Here is a 24,909-nt window from a genome sequence, read left to right as displayed (position 1 = left end):
GGGGGCGAAGACGTCGCTCTCCTTGGAGGTGCCTTTTGCTGCTGTTTCCTTCTGCAAGAGTCAGGAGAGCCTCTGCCTCAAAAGGAGTTTTACTTTTAGTCTGTATGTTTGTTTGCTCTTCTTTAAAGGACCCAGGAAGACATGAAATTGCAGGGAGGGAGATTCCTGCAGCGCTGAGCCGCACAGCGTCGGCTCCGGAACGCAGCCCTCCTGGCCTGCCCCTGTCTGCCTGAGACACAGCAAAGCCTCTTCCTCATTACAGAAAGGATTAAAAAATGGACTCACTCAAGTTGGGGAACAGCCCAGGTCTCAGCCAGAGTCACCTCGTAGTGATGCTTCGCTGCGCTGTCAGGGTGAGAGGGTTGTGGGGGGATGGCTCAGCACAGCTCCCACCAGCTCACTGCAGGGCTCAGGGAGGAGAGGCTTTGCCTGGAGAATACAGAACCATAGAATCCCAGACTGGTCTGGGATGGGAGGGACCCCAAGGGTCCCAGAGCTCCAGCCCCCTGCCACAGGCAGGGACACCAACCTCCAGGCCTGGAGCTACACAAGGGTGCCCAGGGCCCCAGCCAACCTGGCCTGGAACACCCCCAGGGACGGGGCACCCACCCCCTCTCTGGGCAGCCCCTTCCAGCCCCTCACCACTCTCTCTGCACAGAACTTCCCCCCAGTCTCTCCTCTCCCCCTTCCCTCCTCCAGCTTCACTCCAGCCCCTTGTCCTGCCAGGCTCTGCCCTTTAACAAGCCCATTCCCCTCCTGTTCCTGGGGTCCCTTCAGGGACGGGGAGGCTGCAGTGAGGTCCCCCCACAGCCTTCTCTTCTCCAGGCTGACCCAGCCCAGCTCCCTCAGCCTCTCTCCATGGGGAGCTGCTCCAGCCCTCTGAGCATCCCCGGGGCTCCTCTGACCCCTCTCCAACAGCCCCACATCCTCCTTGTGTTGGGCCCCAGCTCTGGCCACAGGACTCCAGCTGGGGAGGGCAGAGCAGAGAGGGACAATCCTCTCCCTGTCCCTGCTGCCACAGAAGTGCAAGAGGAATCACTGAAGTGGCTGCAGACTGGGGCAGGCAGCAGGCAGATGAGCTGCTCTGAGGAGCTCTCAGAGGCTGCAGTTCACGTACCGTGACATTTCTGCTCATATACATATAAAACAGGAAGCACATCCAGATACCATCAGCAGCCACTTCCTTATATGTACAAAAATAAAGAGCTCTGACAGCAGCAGAACTGACACTTTGATTTTTCAGAGGGGACAGAAACCTTTGGGTGTCCCAGCCCCACATGGGCACTGCCCGGGGCCAATCAGGGGCATGGGGGGAGAAGTTTAAAAACAAGCCCCATGTGGTCCTGCTGCACATCCCTGTGTGAGCTGGAGTGAGCCTGGAGAGGAGCAGGGACTGTGGAGCTTGAGGAGGAGCAGCAAGGCTCATGGAGCAGCTCTGTGTGCTTCCCCTCCAAGGTAAGGCAGGGTTGGTTCAGCTTCGGGGGATGGAGTGGGTGCTGTGCGGGCTGGGGTCCCCCCATGCTGAGCAGACCCCTTTCCTTTGGCCTTGCAGCAGCTGCTTAGCTGTCTCCTTTGGAGTTGGAGGACATGGGACAGAACAACCCCCTGCAGCTCCAGGCTGGGGGAGACTGGCTGGAGAGCTGTCAGGCAGAGGAGGACCTGGGGGTGTTGGGTGGCTGCAGGCTGAACACCAGCCAGCAGTGTGCCCAGGGGCCAGGAAAGCCAAGGGCATCCTGGCTTGTGTCAGACACAGTGTGGCCAGTGGGTCTGGGGAGGGGATTGTGCCCCTGGGCTGGGCACTGGGGAGGCTGCAGCTCCAGTGCTGGGTCCAGTTCTGGGCTCCTCAGCACCAGAAGGACAGGGAGGTCCTGGAGCGAGTGCAGAGAAGGGCAACCAGGCTGGGGAAGGGGCTGGAGGGCAAATCCTCTGAGGAGCAGCTGAGGGAGCTGGGGGTGCTGAGCCTGGAGCAGAGGAGGCTGAGGGGAGCCCTTCTCCCCACCTGCCCTGCCCTGCCAGGAGGGTGCAGAGAGGTGGGCGATGGTCTCTGCAGCCAGGGGCCAGGAGCTGGGCCAAGGGGCAATGGGCTCAAGCTGCCCCAGGGCAGGGTCAGCTCAGCTGGGAGGGCAAAGTTCTTCCCTGGCAGAGTTGTGGGGCTGTGGCACAGGCTGCCCAGGGAGGGGGCTGAGTCCCCAGCCCTGGGGGTGTTTAACAGGGGGGAGATGAGGTGCTCAGGGATCTGGTTTAGCTCAGGATGGGACTGGTTGGACTCCAGGAGCTCAAAGGGCTTTTCCAGCCCTGGGACTCTGTGATGACATCGCAGCTTTATTTGACATGGCACTTGCAGCAGGAGGCTGCCAAGCCCCTGTGCACTCTGTGGTGGTTGGAATCACCCTGTAACCTCATTCCAGACGCTTTTAGCCCCGTTCAGCTGTAACCCAGTGTGGGATGGTGACTCAGAGGTGCCTGTTGCTGTGCTGAACCTGAAGCCTGGTCCCTGGTGTCGTTCCCGTGTGCCCCTCGGTTGGACAGCTGGGTGCTCTGAGCTGAGCTTTGCCAGCACCTTAGTGCTGTGTTAGCATCCTGACAGTGCCCAGCCACGGAATAACTGGGTCTGGTTGGTGTGGGCAGCTGCCAGGCTTTGGTTACACGGTGTTGGGGCTGTGATCAGTGCCTACACCCAGCTTTGCAGCCTGGTGCAAAGAGACAAAGGGTGCTTGGATGCAGTGTGGAGCTGGGGAGCCATGAGCTAGGCTCTCCTGGCTTCTGGCAGTGACAGTGGCTGTCAAGCCACGTTTGGTGTCCCTGGGGTCCCCTTTGAGCCTGACTTCTCCTGAAGGAGCAGGATCTTGTTTAGCTTCTCCAGGTGACACCCTCCACTGTGACCACAGGTCTCAACTCCAGCAAAACGTGACCTCAGTTTGTTGTGTTGAGCAGGGAAAAGGGGGGAAGAACCCGGTGGCAAAGCTGGGAGAGGGGGAATCAAACTGGGCAGGGTTATCCACCACCCCTCTCCATTATTGATTGTCCTTCTCCAGCCAAGCTGTCAGCTTGCCTTGTGTTTTCCAAGGGCAGACTCCTGCTGCTGGGTCCCCCCTGGCTCCTGAGCAGCAGGTTTCTCTCCAGCCAGAGCAAAAAGTGATAAGTAAATAGATTTGGCAAGATTTCAGCTTCCTAAAACAGATCCAGGCCTGGAGGTTGGTGTCCCTGCCTGTGGCAGGGGGGTTGGAGCTCTATGATCCTTGGGGTCCCTTCCAACCCAGACCATTCTATGATTCTATGATCATTTATTTTAGTAAGGTTGAAATGAGGGTATCACTGTAACCTGCTCTTAAACAGGGGGTGAAGGAAAGAGGAGGCACAGAAGCACCAGGTCAGGGTTGGAAGGTGGGACCTGCTCAAGGGTTTTGCTGTGCTGGAGGCTCTGGGCTCCTTCAGGAACAGCCTGGTCCCCACTGGGGCAGTGGCACCAGAGCCCCCTGTGCTGCCACACACCCCCAGCAGCTGCCAGGGCCAGTTTCAGAAAGCAATTCTGTTTGGGTTATGTCATTCCTGTTTCTTCCTGCTGGAGATGTGGTAGAAACATCAGCTGTTCTGCAGCCAGCTGAGTCCTGCCTGTGCTCCTGACCGGTGAGGAAGCTGTTCCCTGAGCATCATGTTGTGCAGCTGACAGAGGAATCTGAGGATGGGGAGCCAGAAACGCCCCTTTTCCCATTCTTTGGGTCACTGTGTCTTCTCTCCTCAGAGGATTTGCCCTCCAGCCCCTTCCCCAGCCTGGTTGCCCTTCTCTGCACTCGCTCCAGGACCTCCCTGTCCTTCTGATGCTGAGGAGCCCAGAACTGGACCCAGCACTGGAGCTGCAGCCTCCCCAGTGCCCAGCCCAGGGGCACAAGCCCTGCCCTGGCCCTGTGGCCACGCTGGCTCTGACACCAGCCAGGATGCCCTTGGCCTTCCTGGCCCCCCGGGCACCCTGCTGGCTCCTGGGCAGTCCCAGTCCCCCCACACCCCCAGGTCCTTCTCCCCAGCAGCTCTCCAGCCGCTCTGCCCCAGCCTGTAGCGCTGCTGGGGGTCGGGGTGTCCCATGGGCAGGACTCTGCCCTTGGCCTGGTTCAACCTCAGCCCATTCACGTTGCCTGACTTTCCCTTAGCAGCCCCAGTGCCTGATGCTTAGTGAGGGAAGGGCCAGTCCCTCTCCTGTGGGACACTCTCAACCTCTGTGTTTCCAGGTGCCTCAGGGTTACTCAGAGCCTGTGTCACACACCAGCCCTGCAGAGCTCAGCCCAGCTCCCAGTCCTCATCCATAAGAAGAGCCAAGCAGGGTTTGTAGTTCCTGTTGTCATGTTTGGAGTCCAGAGAGGTGGTTGAGTCACCATCCCTGGGTGTGTTTAAAAAAAGGATAGATCAGGTACTTAGGGACATGGTTGAGCTTAGGATAGGGACAGGAGGGTGCAGAGAGGTGGGTGATGGTCTCTGCAGCCAGGGGCCAGGAGCTGGGCCAAGGGGCAATGGGCTCAAGCTGCCCCAGGGCAGGGTCAGCTCAGCTGGGAGGGCAAAGTTCTTCCCTGGCAGAGTTGTGGGGCTGTGGCACAGGCTGCCCAGGGAGGGGGCTGAGTCCCCAGCCCTGGGGGTGTTTAACAGGGGGGAGATGAGGTGCTCAGGGATCTGGTTTAGCTCAGGATGGGATTGGTTGGACTTGATGTGTGAGCTGAGCACAGACTGGCTCTGAGGGGCAGCCTGCTCTGATCTCAGCAGCCCCACAGTGCTGGAGATGCTCATGGTCAGACTGGTGAGGTCTCCCCTCAGTGCCAGAAGCTGTATGAGTTTCCATGTGCAGCAGGGGAGGCTTTGCCATGTGGTACCCACAGAAGAAGACTCACCTCCTGTCTCCAGCAGTACCTGGGGATGTGAAGCTGAGGGCAGGGGCTGCTCCCTGCCTGAGCTTTCTCATCAGGATTTGGTTTTCTTCCCCTTCATTACTCCAGCTTCTCTGGCTCTCCTCAGAGCTGCTGGCAGTTTGTTCTGCAGTTCCCTGTCAAACAAGACCCAGGGCTCTGCCTTCCAGCCTCACACACCGTGTTCTGCTCAGTCTTCACCCACAGAAACCTGCACCAGGTGCCTTTCCTCTCTAGAAGAAGGGTCAGCAGTGACCTGCCACCCCTCCAAGCTCTGTCTCATGGCAGGAAGGGCATGCAGACCTCAAAGCATGAGTTTCTCCTCACAAGGACCACGTGGAGAAGTGTTTGTTGGAGATCTGGGTCAGCACAGGGCAGGAACAGTTGGACTCGATGAGCTTAAAGGGCTTTTCCAACCCAGTGATGCTGGGATTCTGGATTAGACCTTCCTGTATTGCTTGTTAGTTGTCTCTTCTAGGCTGAATGACCCTTCTCATGCCTCATTTAAGAGCCATTCCATCCTGATTGGGCTTTCCAAGCTCACCTAGATGTGTGCAGAGCCAGTGTGGAACAGCACATGGTCCTCAGGAAGTCGGTGCTTGTAGGATTTGTTTCTGTTCTGCATTTCTCACCTGGGAATTCCTGTCCTTCTGCTGGATCCCACCCCTGCTGGCCTGAGGCTTTTCCACAACTCTTAATTACAATCCCAGAATCCCAGCCTGGGCTGGGCTGGGAGGGACCCCAAGGGTCCCAGAGCTCCAACCCCCTGCCACAGGCAGGGACACCAACCTCCAGGCCTGGAGCTACACAAGGGTGCCCAGGGCCCCAGCCAACCTGGCCTGGAACACCCCCAGGGACGGGGCACCCACCCCCTCTCTGGGCAGCCCCTTCCAGCCCCTCACCACTCTCTCTGCACAGAACTTCCCCCCAGTCTCTCCTCTCCCCCTTCCCTCCTCCAGCTTCACTCCAGCCCCTTGTCCTGCCAGTCTCTGCCCTTTAACAAGCCCATTCCCCTCCTGTTCCTGGGGTCCCTTCAGGGACGGGGAGGCTGCAGTGAGGTCCCCCCACAGCCTTCTCTTCTCCAGGCTGACCCAGCCCAGCTCCCTCAGCCTCTCTCCATGGGAAGCTGCTCCAGCCCTCTCAGCATCTCTGACACCTGAGGTGACATCCCTCTGTGCTCAGTGTCCCTCTCCTACCCGTTGTCAGCCCGAGTGGCTTTTCCCTGGATAACTCTCCCACCTCACTGTTTGCTGATCTTCCCACACAGCTCATGAACCCAACACTTGGATCTGGCACCTCCTGAGGCTCCTGGCTGCTGAACACTTGTTCTCCATGCCTGTGGTACCTGGCTGCTGCCCAGGACCTCTGAGGAGCAGGCAGGACACGTGGTACGCAGGAGCTGGGTCTGGTGGCGTGCAGGCTGGCCCTCAGGTCTCCAGGCTCAGGTTCCTCCTTGCACTGCTGCAGAAACCAGGAAACCAGAACTTTCCAGAGAGACCTGCTCAGGAGCTGGGGGACTCCTGCTCAGGAGCTGGGGGACTCCTGCTCAGGAGCTGGGGGACTCCAGCTCGCACTGGAGGGGACCCAGGTCGAGTGAGGTGCTGGTGATCAGAGGACTGAGCATGGTGTTTCTCTCAGCTCAGTCTTTCAGGGAGAGGAACCATCTCACTCAACCATCTCACTCATGCCCATGGAAAGCTTGGAGCAGGGGCTATGCTTGGGTAGAACCAGCCACCCCCAGAGCTCTGGCTGTTTGCACGCAGCCAGGGGTGCTTGAGGCAGGGGGGGGTCCAGCTGGGCTTCTCAGCTGGCAGGGTGCTGTCTGGAGCACGGTGAGCTTCTGTAGAGCACCCACTCCATGCAAATGCTGCGCCCCTGAGGGGACTTCACCACGGACCAGTGACTGGGGTGAGCTCTGAATTTGCTTGAATTTCCTGTCTGATCGTTTATAAACTATATATATACACACAGAGATGTATGGAGAGGGGTCAGAGGAGCCACAGAGATGCTCAGGGGGCTGGAGCAGCTCCCCATGGAGAGAGGCTGAGGGAGCTGGGCTGGGTCAGCCTGGAGAAGAGAAGGCTGTGGGGGGACCTCACTGCAGCCTCCCCGTCCCTGAAGGGACCCCAGGAACAGGAGGGGAATGGGCTTGTTAAAGGGCAGAGCCTGGCAGGACAAGGGGCTGGAGTGAAGCTGGAGGAGGGAAGGGGGAGAGGAGAGACTGGGGGCAGGGTCTTTGCAGAGTGGTGAGGTGTAATACATCCACCCTTTCCAACATCATTCTTACACTGGTTTGCCCAGAAGCTGCTCCTGCCCTCCCAAGCTTCAAGATAGATGCTCTCCCCACTTTTCTATCATCATATGAAGCCATCTGCACACCAAGACCTGTTCCTCATGGGTCAGTGCACCCTTCTCACCCCCCATTTGAAGACCATTGTTGGCTGTTGGTGTTGGGTGCTCTCTCAGGGCACAGAAGTCTCTCTGTGATCCTCCTTTGCCTCTTGGTTGTCTGGTACATCACCTGCCTGCCTTTGGGCATTGTGTACGTGTCTGAGAAGAGGACAGCTCTTCACCATAGCAGGGTAACTCCTCTTCATCAGTGCTGGTATTCACAGCCCCTGTTTCTCTCTTCTCCTTACCATGAAGTGGTGCTGGTATTGATAACCAGTTTGGGACAGGTTTCCCCTGCTGCCTTTCTGGCCACCTGCAGGGACAGGCCTGAGGAACACACGTGCTGTCACCAGAAACAGGAGGACCTGAATGTTCTGTGGCACTGAGCTTCGACAGGAGGGGCTGAGAGATTCAGTTCTGAGTCGTGACCTGAATAATTTCACTGCTGCTTCTCAGCACCCAAGAGCAGAGCTGAGCTGCTGGGTTCTGGGAGCTCTGGAGGTGGTTTTTAGGGAAGAGGGGAGTGTCCTTGACATGGAAAGGGTATTTGGGGTAAAGTAAAAAGCAAACACAAATCTGTGCAGTGATGTGCAAGTGCCAGACAGCAGCAGTGTGACTGCCAGTGAGTGTGGGGTGATGAGCTGTGGGGATGCTGAGGGCACCAGGACATCTCTGGGCAGAGAGGCTGAGGGACTCGGGGCTGCTCAGCCCGCAGAAGAGAAGCCTGAGGGGGATCTGCTCAGTGCTGAGCAACCCCTGAGGGGTGGGCTCAGGAGGAGGGGTCAGGCTGTGTTCAGGGGGGCCCAGGGACAGGCCAAGGGGCCGTGGGCACAGACTGGAGCAGAGGAAGTTCCCCCTGAGCCTGAGGAGGAACTTGTGTGCTGTGAGGGTGGCAGAGCCCTGGGCCAGGCTGCCCAGAGAGGTTGGGGAGTCTCCCTCCATCCCTGGAGCCACCCCAACCCCTGATCCTGGGCTGAGGGGACCCTGCTCTGGGGGTGGCACTGGGGGGTCTCCAGAGGTCCCTGCCAACCCAAATCAGTCTGGACTCTGTGAGTGAATGAATGCTTCTCTCAGGTACCTGGGTCTCCATAGCTCATGTCCTGAGTAACACAGATCCAGCACTCACCCTGTTTCACAGCTCTGCTGGCACACAGGATTTAACAGCCAGCCCCAGCCAGCAGCATCTCCCTCACACTGGCTCCTTTGCTGTCAGCTGAGGCTTTAGCACTTACAGTGGTGATTTCTTAATGAGTTTATGCAAAATACTGACATTTCTCTTCTTCCTTCCTGTTCAGCAGCTGAAAAACTGTTGTTTGGCTGAGCAAAATACCTCTAAATTCAGAACTTTCTGGTGATCCTGATTTGAGTTCCTGGCCACCCAGGCAGCTTTGTGTCATCACTGTGCATCCTCCAGCAACCTAGAAAATCCTTCAGCTCAGGAAGCTGGGGGGGTGGGTACAAATCACCCAGCATTTCAGTTTGCTGTTCCTTTCAGTTTCATTTGGTTTGTAATTCCACTCTGAGCACGCTGGGCTGGCTCATCCCATCCACTCTCATCCCCCTGGCACACCCACGCTGTGCTGGCTGTTCCTGGATGTGCTGGGTGCTGTGGGTCAGAAGCACAGTCAGGCACCCCATGCCTGGGCTGAAAGCAGAACTGCTCTGGGGTCATTTAGGTAGGTCTGGGGTTAGTTAATGGGGAGATCCCTGTAGCTGAGGAGGCTTCATGCCAGAGATGCTGTCTGAAGTGGGTGGGATGCTGGGGGGTGTTCCTGTGCCTGCGCCAGGGAGGAACAGTCAGTGTGAAGGGCTGTGTGTGGTCCTGCACCCCAAGGAGCCCTGCAGTGACCCCTGAGGGTCCCATGAGGGACCCTCTTCCCTCTGAGGAAGAGCTGTCAGGGGCATGTGAGGTTTTGGCAGCAGCATCTCCAGGATTTGCTGTAGGATGCTGGCTGGAAGGGGCTGTCCAGAGAGGGGGTGGGTGCCCCGTCCCTGGGGGTGTTCCAGGCCAGGTTGGCTGGGGCCCTGGGCACCCTTGTGTAGCTCCAGGCCCCTCTCTGGGCAGCCCCTTCCAGCCCCTCACCACTCTCTCTGCACAGAACTTCCCCCCAGTCTCTCCTCTCCCCCTTCCCTCCTCCAGCTTCACTCCAGCCCCTTGTCCTGCCAGGCTCTGCCCTTTAACAAGCCCATTCCCCTCCTGTTCCTGGGGTCCCTTCAGGGACGGGGAGGCTGCAGTGAGGTCCCCCCACAGCCTTCTCCTCTTGTTGGTCACCTTACCTGTGTGCCAGTGCTCAGGAAAGTGACCCACCAAGCTTGACCTTATGCTGAGTGACCCCAGAGTAACTGTCTTTCAGAGCCACTGAAGTAAAGCTGCAGTTTACAGGCGAGGTCCTTCTCTCTGCTGGCCTTCTGCAGCAGCATCCTCTGTGTCTCTTCAGAAACCCAGCAGTCATTTCTGCTGCATCAGCTTAGGGAAACCTTCATGTGGATGTAGGCAGTGCCTGAGTGCTGCCAGAAGAGTAGCAGTTGTGTCATCAGCCCCAGTGCTGCACTTTAAGATCTCCTTCTGCTTCCCTGGTCCCTCCTGTGCTGCTCCAGCCCAAACCAAGTCGCTGGTGCTGCCGCTGGCTGCGCTCTGGGGATAAGGTGGCAAATCCAGAAGCACAGGTTGGCTGAGGGAGCAAAGATCCCTCTGGTTCTGTCTAACAGAGACCATAGGATCATAGACAGGGCTGGGTTGGAAGGGACCCCAAGGGTCCCAGAGCTCCAACCCCCTGCCACAGGCAGGGTCGAGCTCGAAGGGATGTTTCAGGTGTGATCCATCTTCCTGCCCCAAAGCAGGAGCAGCTCCACCCAGGGGTTTTCTCCTTGTTGTCTGTCCCACACTCTTTGTTACAGGCAAGGATCAGGAATATTATTGTTAAACACCATCTTAGGCAGGAGAGCAGATGTGTTCTGGGAGCCAGTGGGGTTTCAAACAGATACCCCACTGCTTGCACAGCCCCAGGAGTAAATAACCTGTGCAAGGTGTGACAGCCAAGGGGGGGAAAGTCAAAATATTTCAGGCATCTTCATCTTTCTGTCATTCCCAGCCTCCTGTCGTGTCCAGAACTATGCTGGCACAGAATTCCCAGCCTTGGTGTTCCTCAAGGAAGGACTTTGCTGGACACTTCAGCAGCCAGGTCTTGCACTGGGTGGTGGCAGCAGCGAGTGGGTGCGTGGTGTACAGACTTACTCTCCCTAGTAGAAGGCATCCCTGGCCTGTATCCCATGTTCAGTGTTTAAAGCAGTTTGCTGCAGCTCTTTTTGAAGGGAATAGCTCATCTTCTTCAATAAATAGTTGTTAACATGTCCCTGCATCCCTGCTGCTGTTGGCACAGTTTCTTCCTAAACATGTCTAAGAGAAGCGACTGGGGGTTCAGGGTTTGCAGCTCTTAAGGGAACCTGATACCTTGTCAAATCAGATCTAGACAGACAGAAATTGCTAATTTAATTGACCTTTAACTTCATTAAAGCTGTAATTTAGTTTTCAGAAGAGATGCTCTTCTGTCAGTGGCATTTCAAGAGAGAAGCCTGAAGTGTGAAGGAGTCTCCATGTCACACTAAGAGCTGTAATTGGGTGCAGATGGATCCTCCTCCAGTATTTCTTCTTGCTGCTGGGCCATGGGACTATATTGGATCCAGTCATAGAGTCATAGAGTGGCATGGGTTGGGAGGGACCCCAAGGGTCCCAGAGCTCCAACCCCCTGCCACAGGCAGGGACACCAACCTCCAGGCCTGGAGCTACACAAGGGTGCCCAGGGCCCCAGCCAACCTGGCCTGGAACACCCCCAGGGATGGGGCACCCACCCCCTCCCTGGGCAGCCCCTTCCAGCCCCTCACCACTCTCTCTGCACAGAACTTCCCCCCAGTCTCTCCTCTCCCCCTTCCCTCCTCCAGCTTCACTCCAGCCCCTTGTCCTGCCAGTCTCTGCCCTTTAACAAGCCCATTCCCCTCCTGTTCCTGGGGTCCCTTCAGGGACGGGGAGGCTGCAGTGAGGTCCCCCCACAGCCTTCTCTTCTCCAGGCTGACCCAGCCCAGCCATTCTTCATTGATCTAACAAATCAGGGGTCATGAGGTTTGCCTGAGACATGTTCCCCTTGATCTCACCTGCTCTCACTGTGGAGAGCTGTTCACATTTCTCCTGGCAAACTCCTCTCCCAGGCAGAGCACGGAGCAGCGAGCTGCGGATGCGCCCGCGGCGCAGTGACTTGGGGCCAGGGGTGCAGACCTGTGGGGCTTGGGGCTGTCCTGGCTGTGACATGTACATTTAATGGCTTCTCCAGGCCAGCACCCTCAGACTCCCAAGGGTTTTTTGTCCCTGCCCTTTAATTACCTCGTTATCCTTTCTGCTCAGCGTGTCGTCCCCATCGCGGCTCCCGTGTGCCTCGTCGGGACGCGGGGGCTCTACTGACACACACTGTCTGCTGAGACTTGTTTCCATCAGATAACTGGCCCACAGTCTCCTCTGATCTTTGGCTGATTAAGGAAACCCCTTTAGCTGATTAAGGAAACCCTTATTTACATACAGATGATGCAAAGGAACTCACTGAGTGTTTTAAACTCAGTGTGTCTTAACCAGGTGTGCTGCTTTCCCAGTGCCCTCCACGTGCCCTGAGGATTCCTGCAGCTGCCCCCTGGAAGCGCTCCCAGGACTGCAGAGGTGTCACCTCCTCCCAGGACTGCAGAGGTGTCATCTCAGCCTTCAGCCTCCCCATCCCTGAAGGGACCCCAGGAACAGGAGGGGAATGGGCTTGTTAAAGGGCAGAGCCTGGCAGGACAAGGGGCTGGAGTGAAGCTGGAGGAGGGAAGGGGGAGAGGAGAGACTGGGGGGAAGTTCTGTGCAGAGAGAGTGGTGAGGGGCTGGAAGGGGCTGCCCAGAGAGGGGGTGGGTGCCCCGTCCCTGGGGGTGTTCCAGGCCAGGTTGGCTGGGGCCCTGGGCACCCTTGTGTAGCTCCAGGCCTGGAGGTTGGTGTCCCTGCCTGTGGCAGGGGGTTGGAGCTCTGGGACCCTTGGGGTCCCTCCCAACCCAGACCAGGCTGGGATTCTCTGATCTCTTCCCAGGCTTTCAGAGGTGTCATCTCAGCTCCACATCTTTTTCCACTTACAGGCAAGCCTGAGCTCACATCACTGAGATTCTGGTTAAGCCTGAAGGAAACAAACTCAGCTCCTCAGGCCTTGTCCCCACAGGAGCCTGAGTGTTCCTCTCCACCTGCACATCCGTGTTACACCTCCCTGGCTGTGTGTAAGGCTCTTCAACGTGTGTCACCTTTGGGCCCAAGGACCCAGGCAGAGCTGTATTCTCACCAGTTTCTCCTCTGATCCTTCCCCCTTTGCTTCAGGGACCCACAGCTGAGCTCAGCTGCTGTGACTTGCTTTGTCTCTCTCAAGTTCTGCTGTTTGTTCCTGGGGCTGTGTTGTGGTTGCAGCTGTCAGTCCAACACAGCAGCCGTTGTGGCACAGGGGCCCTTGCACCAGCAGAGGATGCACAGAGTCACACTGCTGCTTTGCTGTGTCTGCTCCAGGGGTGAGTTCTCTTCCCAGGTGTGGGGCTGGGCCTGTGCTGCCTCCCCTGGTTTGAGAATCCCAGAATCCCAGACTGGTCTGGGCTGGGAGGGACCCCAAGGGTCCCAGAGCTCCAACCCCCTGCCACAGGCAGGGACACCAACCTCCAGGCCTGGAGCTACACAAGGGTGCCCAGGGCCCCAGCCAACCTGGCCTTGGACACCCCCAGAGACGGGGCACCCACCCCCTCTCTGGGCAGCCCCTTCCAGCCCCTCACCACTCTCTCTGCAAAGAACTTCCCCCCAGTCTCTCCTCTCCCCCTTCCCTCCTCCAGCTTCACTCCAGCCCCTTGTCCTGCCAGGCTCTGCCCTTTAACCAGCCCATTCCCCTGGAAGAGGAGTTTGTTCAGAGGCAGCACAGGCAGGGCAGCACAGATGGGATGTGAGGCAGGGCAAGAGCAGCCCCTGCTTGCTGTGGGGTTTGTGTCACACGACCTGTAGCAGCGGCAGCGAGAGGCTTCGCAGAGGATGTGGTTTGTGCTCCTGCTACTGAAATGCCTCAGACCCCGTAACGGTCAGACTGAGCCTGAGCCTGAGCCTGAGCCTGAGGCTGTGCCTGAGCCTGAGCTTGAGCCTGAGCCTGTGCCTGAGCCTGAGCCTGAGCCTGAGCCTGTGTTTGAAGTGTTCAGCTGAAATGGTGTTTTCTTTGTGCTCATAGAATCCCTGAAGGGACCCCAGGAACAGGAGGGGAATGGGCTTGTTAAAGGGCAGAGCCTGGCAGGACAAGGGGCTGGAGTGAAGCTGGAGGAGGGAAGGGGGAGAGGAGAGACCGGGGGGAAGTTCTGTGCAGAGAGAGTGGTGAGGGGCTGGAAGGGGCTGCCCAGAGAGGGGGTGGGTGCCCCGTCCCTGGGGGTGTTCCAGGTCAGGTTGGCTGGGGCCCTGGGCACCCTTGTGTAGCTCCAGGCCTGGAGGTTGGTGTCCCTGCCTGTGGCAGGGGGTTGGGGCTCTGGGACCCTCGGGGTCCCTCCCAGCCCAGCCCAGGCTGGGATTCTATGATTCTCTTCCAGTTCTCTTTAGTGATGCAGGTAGAGAATTCAGATGGGTGTCTGAGGTGGGCTGTCCCTCTCCATGCCCTGGTCGTACCGTGACCTTTGGAGCGTCACCACCACCTTCCTGAGCTGCCTTTTCAACCAGGTGGAGAGACAGATGCCAGGTTACAAACGCTCTTGTGGCTCTTTCAAAGTGCAGATGTAACCTTTGCTTTCCAGGGCTTGGTGGAACATTGGGGTGGGTTTCTGGGGCCCTTTTACATGCTGTGTGTCTGTGTCATCACTCATCACATGCCTCTGTCATCTGGGGACAGCAATCTTGTCAGCAACTTCTACATCGCCACCACTTCTTATTGTTGCTGGGTTTAATGACAGTTCAGAGTCTGGTGTTGCCTCCTCTCTATTGTTTGTGCCTTCTGGAAACCTCTCCTGCTTCGTTCAGTGCCCGTGCTGCCTGTGGGAAGGTTCCCTCTGGAGTTCACTGGTGCTGATGCTGAGTGTTTGTCCCAGCATCGCTTCCTGATGTGGGTGTCACTGCTGCATTCTCAGGAGCTTCGCTCCTCTGGGGATGCTGAGGGGGTCAGGCTGTGGCTGTGGTTGAGGAAGAGCTCCTGTCTTTAGCTCTTAACCCCTGTCTATAGCAGAAGGATGCCAGGTTGGCATCCTGTGTTCTAGAACTTGCTGTGATCAGCTGGGATGTGAAGCTGTTACCCTTTGTGCTGGGGTTCTCCCCGCCCCAGGATCACACATCCTCTTCCTCACTGTGGTTTCCTTACTACCTGTAGCAATTCAGCTGCAGATGGCTGTTCAGAGTGTGAATTAGGAATCACAGAATCCCAGGGGTTGGCAGGGCCCCCCAGAGCAGAGGGGGTCCCACCCCCTGCCCAAGCAGGGTCCCCAGGACAGGGGCTGGAATCTCTCCAGAGAAGGAGACTCCACACCCCCTGGGCAGCCTGTCCCAGGGCTCCCTCTCCCTCACTGGGAAGAAGTTCCTTCCCCACACTGGGGGGAACTCCCTGGGCTCCAGCTTGAGCCCATCGCCCCTTGTCCTGTCCCCACAGCCACAGAGCAGAGGCTGCCCATGGCCCCCTGGGTCCCACCCCAACCTGTTCCCTCTCTAAATGCTGCCTCCTGTCCTGTCTCACCGGGACCGTTGGGTCACTGGAGGTGCAGCCACGTCTCTGCAAGGTCCTTGGCTGTGTGTGTGTTGGGTTCCAGCCACCATGCAATGGGAGGCTCTCCCAGTAATGGCCTTTTGCCTCCCTTCTCCTTGCCTTTTGGGTGTGCTGTTCCCATTGTAGCAGCTGCACAGCCGGGCTGTGCCCTGGTGTGTTGATCGCTGGGTGTTCGATACAGGCACACAGGGTGGGGGAACCTTGCTGCTGGCCAGTGCAGGGTGTGTTTGCCAAGGCAACAGGCAGAGCTGTGACTGTGAGGGACTGGGGCTGACTGGTTTCCCTGGCTGGCCACGCAGCCATGCCCCCAGTGCTGGCAGAGCAGAGCACATCCAGTGTCCTGTGCTGCACAGGGGTGTTGAGGCACCGCGAGCGGCTGTTGCTGAACCCCCATCCCTGGTGTGTTGGTTGTAGTGAGGCTGTTCAAAGCAGAGTGGGAATCCTGTGGAGGTAGAAGCCTCACTCCAGGGTTCCCCACAGCCAGGACCAGGTTTCTTCGAGCATCTTCAGCTCACCCACTGCGGATCCCGGTCAGTTTGCTGGGATATCCTGGCTGTTCCCATGTCAGACCAGTTCCACTCCCTGTGCACGTCATTCCTCCTCCCACTCTTGGGTGGGAATGGGATTCAGTGGGCTCAGGACCTGGGACTGGGTAGGTGCCTGAGCAGGGCTCATCCCAGCTGAAGACACCACTGGTGTGTCTGTATTTCCACTTCATCTGAAGGGGAATAAGCCTGTGGGAGCCTGAAGCTTCTCCTCAGGCTGCTGTGGAGTGTGGAGGCAGCTGCTTGTGACACTCACGAACACAGGAGAGGGACAGGAGAGCTCTGGGGTCGGTCTGGGGACTCAGGGTTGGCTCTCAGAGGAGAGCAGCTGCCTTGGTGGGGAAAGAGAAACGATTCTTCATGCTGAAAGTCCCCTGTGCTGGAGGAGGGGTTTGTGTGAGCCTCCTGAGGTGCTGTCTGCAGGGCTGGGGGTGACGTGCTGCCAGCAGGCGTGTGAAGGTGACGTTCTGCACAGGGTCTGATGTGTTTTCTTCCTTGTAGTTTCATCCAGACTGTCCCAGACATCCTCCCCTCAGTCGGGCTGCCCGTCGCCCTCCATCCAGGCAGGGAAAGTCATCTCCTCATCCCAGAAGCACAGCAAGAAGGCACTCAAGCAGGTAAGCAGCAGCTGCAGCCTGGCTCAGCAACTCGCTCAGCAGTTTCACTTCAGAGTGTGGGGAGGGAGCTCAGCACCCCCTGGCTGCCCTGCAGTGAGCAGGGGTGGCCAGAACATCCCTCTGTGAGGGGTGACTGGAATACTGCAATGCAAGAGGGATATGGGGCTGGTGGAGAGGGGGCAGAGGAGCCCCGGGGATGCTCAGAGGGCTGGAGCAGCTCCCCATGGAGAGAGGCTGAGGGAGCTGGGCTGGGTCAGCCTGGAGAAGAGAAGGCTGTGGGGGGACCTCCCTGCAGCCTCCCCGTCCCTGAAGGGACCCCAGGAACAGGAGGGGAATGGGCTTGTTAAAGGGCAGAGCCTGGCAGGACAAGGGGCTGGAGTGAAGCTGGAGGAGGGAAGGGGCAGAGGAGAGACTGGGGGGAAGTTCTGTGCAGAGAGAGTGGTGAGGGGCTGGAAGGGGCTGCCCAGAGAGGGGGTGGGTGCCCCGTCCCTGGGGGTGTTCCAGGCCAGGTTGGCTGGGGCCCTGGGCACCCTTGTGTAGCTCCAGGCTGGAGGTTGGTGTCCCTGCCTGTGGCAGGGGGTTGGAGCTCTGGGACCTTGGGGGTCCCTCCCAGCCCAGCCCAGTCTATGTTTCTATACCACCCTGCTGGGTTCTTCTGCTGTTTCCCTAAAGAAGCACCTGGGCCTTTTTGAATTGATGTTTTAGAGAACGAGTACCAGACGTTGTTTCTCCTCACCCAGCCTTTTGCTGAGCCTGCTTAGCTTTCCACAGCTGCTGTGGGTACCTGGGAGGTCCTTCTGGGCAAGGAACTCAATGCACTGACTTGCTCCCCCAGCTAGCAGCACGTTTTCCATGTGGTGTGTGTGGAGGGAAGGAGGGGATGGAGAACACGCTCACTTTGTGCTGTGGTTCTGCTGGGGGTCAGGAGAGAAGGAGGAGGACCCATTGTATTCCATGCCAGGGGACTGACTGGCTCTTGGGTAGAGAGTGTTAACTGTGTGTGCACAGGCTGGAGCTGGGGGAGTGTTTCTGCTTGAAATGGTTTGTTTCTCCCATGGAAACCTGCAAGATCACAGAATCCCAGAGCCACAAGGTTGGGAAAGACCTTGAAGATCATGGAGTCCAACCAATCCCATCCTGAGCTAAACCAGCTCCCTGAGCACCTCATTTCCCCCCTGTTAAACACCCCCAGGGCTGGGGACTCAGCCCCTCCCTGGGCAGCCTGTGCCACAGCCCCACAACTCTGACAGGAAGAACTTTGCCCTCCCAGCTGAGCTGACCCTGCCCTGGGGCAGCTTGAGCCCATTGCCCCTTGGCCCAGCTCCTGGCCCCTGGCTGCAGAGACCATCGCCCACCTCTCTGCACCCTCCTGGCAGGGCAGGGGAGGTGGGGAGAAGGGCTCCCCTCAGCCTCCTCTTCTCCAGGCTCAACACCCCCAGCTCCCTCAGCTGCTCCTCAGAGGATTTGCCCTCCAGCCCCTTCCCCAGCCTGGTTGCCCTTCTCTGCACTCGCTCCAGGACCTCCCTGTCCTTCTGGTGCTGAGGAGCCCAGAACTGGACCCAGCACTGGAGCTGCAGCCTCCCCAGTGCCCAGCCCAGGGGCACAATCACTTCCCCAGACCTGCTGATGGATTTAGTTCCCCCAGAGACTGACTTGCAGGTGTTTCCCCAGCTGTGCTGGTCAGTTTTCCATGCTCCTTGGGAAGGAAATGCTTCAGCAGGGCTGGATTTACTCCTTAGGACAGTGAAAATCTATAAGGACTTAGGAATCAAGCTGCAGAGGAGGTGCTGGTCTGGGGGTGATGGAAGCTCCTCACAGACAGATGAAGTCATGGTGTGTCCCAGACAGGATTTACCTTTTCCATCACAGCCCCTTTTCTGGGCTTCTTCCAGCTGAAGAAGCAGCACTCAGGGTGGCATTCAGCTAGCAGACATGTCCCTGTGCCTGGGAAAGGGATCTGGGGGCCTGAGAAAGGGATCTTGGGGCTTGGGAAAGGGATCTGGTGGGCTGGGAAAGGGACTTGAGGCTTGGGAAAGGGATCTGGGGGCCTGGGAAAAGGATCCCTGGGCCTGAGAGAAGGATCTGGGGGCCTGGGAAAAGAATCTGGGGGGCTGGGAAAGGGATCTGGGGGCCTGGGGAAAGGATCTTGAGGCCTGGGAAAGGGATCTGGGGGGCTGGGAAAGGGATCTGTGGTGAGAGTGAGTGATCTCATTACTGAGGAGACTGATGCAGGGGAAGATAAGGCAACTGGATAAACTGGAACTTGGTTTCCAGCAAGAGGGGGGTGAGTTGATGTCAGGATGAGGTTCCAGGTTCAGGGAATCTACTCTCTCCTCTCTTCCCACTGGCTGTTTCTGCCCAGCAGCTCAGTGTTGCTGTGAAGTTCAGTCAGGTTTCCACTTCCATTCCATCTGCAGGACCTTTTCTCTCCCAAATTCAGTGAGAAATTCATTACACCCCTGCTGTGTCTCCCTCACCCCTCTCCCAGCCTGGCTGGGGATCACTGCTCTCCAACATCTGCAAAGGGTGAGCCAGCAGAGTGTCCTGGGGCTGAGAGAGCCAGTGGGGTCCTGGGGGCATCAGGAGGAGTGTGGGCAGCAGGTGACAGGAGGGGATCCTCCCCCTCTGCTCTGCCCTGGCCAGGCCCCAGCTGGAGTGTTGTGTCCAGGGCTGGGCTCCCTGGGATCAACCAGCCAGGGATCTCCTGGAGAGAGTCCAGAGCAGGGACAGAGATGCTGAAGGGCCTGGAGCATCTCCCCTGGGAGGAAAGGCTGAGGGAGCTGGGGCTGTTCAGCCTGCAGAGAAGAGCCTGAGAGGGGATCTGATCCCTGGGGATCAAGAGCTGAAGGGTGGGACCCAGGGGGCCATGGGCAGCCTCTGCTCAGTGTCTGTGGGGACAGGACAAGGGGTGATGGGCTCAAGCTGGAGCCCAGGGAGTTCCCCCCAATGTGGGGAAGAACTTCTTCCCAGTGAGGGTGAGGGAGCCCTGGGACAGGCTGCCCAGGGGGTGTGGAGTCTCCTTCTCTGGAGAGATTCCAGCCCTGACCTGTCCTAGGGACCCTGCTTGGGCAGGGGGTGGGACCCCCTGGGCTCTGGGGGGCCCTTCCCACCCCTGTGAGTCTGTGATTCTTTCAGGAGAGCGATCAGACAGGCTCAGGGTTTGTTAGGGACAGTCCCCCTTCCCCTCTGGTGCTCAGCAGTTCCTCTGCACCTTGCTCTGTGTGTCCCTGTTTCACAGAACAGGTACCCCAGGGGTATGGAAAAGGGGGATGTGTGTGGATGCAGGGGCAGGAGCTGTGTCCAGATGCAAGAGCAGATGTGTCCAGATGCAGGGGAGGGGCTGTGTGTGCCTGTAGTCGTGTGTTCCAGTGGTGTCCCATGGGAGCTGGGGGTGGCTCAGGAGTCCTTTGCAGCCCTTGCCCTGGGATCAGTATCCAGGTGCTGGTTGCTGTGTACCAGTCGGTCTGCACGGGGTGTCAGTCCTGGCTGAGGACACTTTGGCTGTCTCTTTGGTCACGCTGTCCTGTGCTCTTCCCCAGGCCTTGAAGCAGCAGCAGCAGAAGCAGCAGCAGCAGCAATGCAGGGCAGGGATGCCCGTGCCCTCCAGCCAGCACGTGCTCCTCAAAGCCGTCAAGGCCGCCAGCGACGCCGCGCCAGCCAAGTCTGGTAGGTGGTGGTGACACAGCTCAGTGTGGGGCTGCCCTGGGGTCTCCTTAACCTGCCTTTCCTTGCTCTCAGGGATGAGGGGACAAAGGGGCTTCTCCCAGGGTGTTCTTTGTTTTCAGCAGAGGGGGGGCAGCAGGGACAGGGAGGGGATTGTCCCTCTCTGCTCTGCCCTCCCCAGCTGGAGTCCTGTGGCCAGAGCTGGGGCCCAACACAAGGGAGATGTGGGGCTGGTGGAGAGGGGTCAGAGGAGCCCCGGGGATGCTCAGGGGGCTGGAGCAGCTCCCCATGGAGAGAGGCTGAGGGAGCTGGGCTGGGTCAGCCTGGAGAAGAGAAGGCTGTGGGGGGACCTCAGTGCAGCCTCCCCGTCCCTGAAGGGACCCCAGGAACAGGAGGGGAATGGGCTTGTTAAAGGGCAGAGACTGGCAGGACAAGGGGCTGGAGTGAAGCTGGAGGAGGGAAGGGGGAGAGGAGAGACTGGGGGGAAGTTCTGTGCAGAGAGAGTGGGGAGGGGCTGGAAGGGGCTGCCCAGAGAGGGGGTGGGTGCCCCGTCCCTGGGGGTGTTCCAGGCCAGGTTGGCTGGGGCCCTGGGCACCCTTGTGTAGCTCCAGGCCTGGAGGTTGGTGTCCCTGCCTGTGGCAGGGTGGTTGGGGCTCTGGGACCCTTGGGGTCCCTCCCAGCCCAGACTGTTCTATGATTCTGTGATTCCTCTCTGCATAAGCTGTGTGCTCTGCCCTTACACCCCATCTGCTACACTAATTACCAGGGGCAAAATGCTGAGCTAGCTCTCAAACTCAGACACATCTGTGAGATGGAAACTCCCAACCCTCAGTAATTACCCTCTTTTTCCATCCTTCACCCCTCACCTATTTGGTCCTGATTCATCTCAGAAGGAGGATGGGCATGAAAATGGAACCGTAGCAGAAGGTGCAGTGAGACCACTCAGCCCAAGAGGCTCCTGCCAGGTGTCTTCTCACAGCCAGAGTGGCTGATGCTGGCAGGCAGGAAGCTTGCCCAAGAAAGGGAGAGAAGGCAGCCAGGTCACAACAGAGTTGCCTCTCCAATCCCAAATCCTAAGCTGCTTTCAGGCTTTGTGAGAATGCCTGCCAGGAGGGTGCAGAGAGGTGGGCGATGGTCTCTGCAGCCAGGGGCCAGGAGCTGGGCCAAGGGGCAATGGGCTCAAGCTGCCCCAGGGCAGGGTCAGCTCAGCTGGGAGGGCAAAGTTCTTCCCTGGCAGAGTTGTGGGGCTGTGGCACAGGCTGCCCAGGGAGGGGGCTGAGTCCCCAGCCCTGGGGGTGTTGAACAGGGGGGAGATGAGGTGCTGAGAGCTCTGGGGCAGCACAGGACAGGGATGGGTGGACTCCAGGAGCTCAAAGGGCTTTTCCAGCCTGGGGACTCTGTGACTTCTGGGTAAAGCCTGATAACATGGGGGATGCCAAACCTCCCAGAAAGCAGGGTGCTTCGTTCTTGTTACACCATCTGTCAACCCAGGGGCAGTCCCAGCTCTGCAGTCAGTCCTTAGCCAGCCAGCCTGGGCTTAGGACAGGAACCAGCTGCATGTGGGGAGTGAGAGAACCCATGTCTCTGCTCCTGAGTCACTGCCAACGTCCTGGGCACAAGAACTGGAGCTCAGTGAGTTTTGCTGAATTCCCTGCCCTGGCTTTGGCTCTGGACAAGCCAGCAGCCTCCTGGCAGTCCTGGGGACTGCTGTGTGCTTACCCCAGCCCAGATGCTCCTTGCAGGCAGCGTGAGCCTGGCCAGCCCTGCCTGGGGGGGATGGAGAGCTGCTTCAGGGTGGGGACACAGCCAGTTTGTGCCATGGTTTTCCAGACCAGAGGAGCACCTGGTGTCACCCTTCTGTTCACCAGCATTGAAGCAGCCAGAGAGGATTGTACAAGAGCTGCAGGACAGAGTTGCCATGAGCAGCCTTTTGCTCACCATTCTCAGAGTCATGATGGGAATGTTTGGCTGGAATTCACTGCTCAGGTTAAGAAGTTTGATGGAGCTGAACAGACTCAGGCTGGGAGTTCCCTTGAGAGCTCACCAAGTCCACTTCCTTCCCTCCTGCTGTGTTCCTGCAGATGTTCCCTTCAGCCTCTTCTGAGAGATGCCATTGATGTAAAGACCAAAACCTGCCCCCAAGTCCCACTTTTCCTGCTTCAACTTTATCCTTCCAATGTCTTTCTTAGCCTCTGATCAGGATATTTTCTTCCTTCCTTGGGTTTAAACCCAAGATTTCCTGTCCTGTCCTCCAGAGTTCAGGTTTGATTTCCTCTCCCAGCACCTTCTCCATGAGGGGAGATGTTTCCTCATCACCCACTGATCTTCTGGAGCATCAGATTCTTTCTGTGTCCCAGTGTGTTTGTTTATTCTCCCTTTCCAAACAGCTCTGAACAAACCCAAACCCAGACCAGACCAATCTGTGCTGGCCTGCTGGTTATACACTGCTGGAATGTTTCTCCTAACAGCTGCTCAGGCTCTGAGCAAGCCAAGGCTGTGGCTCTGAGCCCTGTATCCAGTCCAAAGGATCAGGCTTACTCAGCAGCTGTGCTCCCTGCACCATGTAACAGCAGAGGAGGTGTCCAGCACTCCATGAGGTTGCCTGTTGCTCCTGGGCAGCTCTGCAGCTCAGACCCTTTGGGGCAGGGAGGCTCTTCAGAAGGATCTGGACAGGCTGGAGCCATGGGCTGAGCCCAAGGGGATGAGGTTCAACCAGGCCAAGGGCAGAGTCCTGCCCATGGGACAGAACAACCCCCTGGAGCTACAGGCTGGGGGAGACTGGCTGGAGAGCTGCTGGGGAGAAGGACCTGGGGGTGTTGGGTGGCTGCAGGCTGAACATGAGCCAGCAGTGTGCCCAGGGGCCAGGAGAGCCAAGGGCATCCTGGCTTGTGTCAGACACAGTGTGGCCAGTAGGGCTGGGGAGGGGATTGTGCCCCTGGGCTGGGCACTGGGGAGGCTGCAGCTCCAGTGCTGGGTCCAGTTCTGGGCTCCTCAGCACCAGAAGGACAGGGAGGTCCTGGAGCAAGTGCAGAGAAGGGCAACCAGGCTGGGGAAGGGGCAAATCATCCCAGTTTAGTGTCCTCTGGCCATACAGAGGGAGAGCAGCACCCTGCTGGGGAGCACTGCACCAGCCCCACACTTCCAGGGGTGTGCTTAGAACTGGAACAGCCACTCCAAGGAGGAGAGGGAAGGGGAGAGGAACCAGCCTGGGAGTGAGAGAGGCAGATGGGGGCTGAAGCTGGTGAGGGGATTACTGAGTCATTAATCACAGCCAGTGCTTGTTTACTTTGTGACTTAATCACGTGTTGTGGGGCTTCTCTTGCAAGGTACAGGGCTCCAGTGCCTCTCTGTGCTGCAAGGGCATGGGGAGCAGAGGGAAGGGCAGCTCCCAGTGCTGCTGGGGCATGGGGAGCAGAGGGAAGGGCAGCTCCCAGTGCTGTTGGGGCACGGGGAGCAGAGGGAAGGGCAGCTCCCAGTGCTGTTGGGGCACAGAGAGCAGAGGGAAGGGCAGCTCCCAGTGCTGTTAGGGCATGGAGAGCAGAGGGAAGGGCAGCTCCCAGTGCTGTTAGGGCATGGGGAGCAGAGGGAAGGGCAGCTCCCAGTGCTGTTAGGGCATGGAGAGCAGAGGGAAGGGCAGCTCCCAGTGCTGTTGGGGCATGGAGAGCAGAGGGAAGGGCAGCTCCCAGTGCTGTTAGGGCATGGGGAGCAGAGGGAAGGGCAGCTCCCAGTGCTGTTAGGGCATGGGGAGCAGAGGGAAGGGCAGCTCCCAGTGCTGTTGGGGCACAGAGAGCAGAGGGAAGGGCAGCTCCCAGTGCTGTTGGGGCATGGAGAGCAGAGGGAAGGGCAGCTCCCAGTGCTGTTAGGGCACAGAGAGCAGAGGGAAGGGCAGCTCCCAGTGCTGCTGGGGCACAGAGAGCAGAGGGAAGGGCAGCTCCCAGTGCTGTTGGGGCACAGAGAGCAGAGGGAAGGGCAGCTCCCAGTGCTGTTGGGGCACAGAGAGCAGAGGGAAGGGCAGCTCCCTGTGCTGTTAGGGCATGAGGAGCAGAGGGAAGGGCAGCTCCCAGTGCTGTTGGGGCACAGAGAGCAGAGGGAAGGGCAGCTCCCTGTGCTGTTAGGGCATGAGGAGCAGAGGGAAGGGCAGCTCCCAGTGCTGTTGGGGCACAGAGAGCAGAGGGAAGGGCAGCTCCCAGTGCTGTTAGGGCATGAGGAGCAGAGGGAAGGGCAGCTCCCAGTGCTGTTGGGGCATGGGGAGCAGAGGGAAGGGCAGCTCCCAGTGCTGTTGGGGCACAGAGAGCAGAGGGAAGGGCAGCTCCCAGTGCTGTTAGGGCATGGGGAGCAGAGGGAAGGGCAGCTCCCTGTGCTGTTGGGGCATGGGGAGCAGAGGGAAGGGCAGCTCCCAGTGCTGTTGGGGCACAGAGAGCAGAGGGAAGGGCAGCTCCCAGTGCTGTTGGGGCACAGAGAGCAGAGGGAAGGGCAGCTCCCAGTGCTGTTGGGGCACAGAGAGCAGAGGGAAGGGCAGCTCCCAGTGCTGTTAGGGCATGAGGAGCAGAGGGAAGGGCAGCTCCCTGTGCTGTTGGGGCATGGGGAGCAGAGGGAAGGGCAGCTCCCAGTGCTGTTGGGGCACAGAGAGCAGAGGGAAGGGCAGCTCCCAGTGCTGTTGGGGCATGGAGAGCAGAGGGAAGGGCAGCTCCCAGTGCTGTTAGGGCATGAGGAGCAGAGGGAAGGGCAGCTCCCAGTGCTGTTGGGGCACAGAAGACCAGCTCCTGTTCTGAATTCCTCTCATTTAAGAAGAGGAGGGAGAGGAAGGCTGGGACAATCGAGGGAGGAACCTCTTCCCAGGCAGAAACAAACAACCCTGCTCTGCAAACAGGAATGTGGGTGGCAGCAGTTTGTAAGGAGAAGTCACAAGGGTGAGGTGTCTGTGAGCTACGCTGTGTCTTTGGAGGAGGATGTGCAGATGCCTCTTGGGTATTGGAGGAGGGGGACTTACTGAGGGTCATCTCAGAGGACAGGAGCCATGGGAGCAGGGTAAAATTT

The 24,909-nt window shown here is 58.5% G+C and overlaps 1 protein-coding gene across 1 annotated transcript in view; it reads left to right on the top strand.

The window, feature by feature from the left end:
* The window catches only part of ASXL2 (ASXL transcriptional regulator 2), a gene marked incomplete at its 5' end in the record, with an annotated part of 89,572 nt that overhangs the window by 52,245 nt on the left and 12,418 nt on the right, over positions 1–24,909 (top strand). The window contains 2 exons of the mRNA XM_084261444.1: positions 16,094–16,209; positions 19,749–19,875. Of these exons, the coding sequence (XP_084117570.1) occupies positions 16,094–16,209; positions 19,749–19,875 (243 nt within the window). The remainder of the gene's footprint in view (positions 1–16,093; positions 16,210–19,748; positions 19,876–24,909) is intronic.

This window comes from Gallinula chloropus (genome assembly GCF_964237585.1).
Source record: "Gallinula chloropus genome assembly, chromosome: 3".
Classification (NCBI taxonomy): Eukaryota; Metazoa; Chordata; class Aves; order Gruiformes; family Rallidae; genus Gallinula; species Gallinula chloropus.
This window is presented reverse-complemented; position numbering and strand designations above follow the sequence as displayed.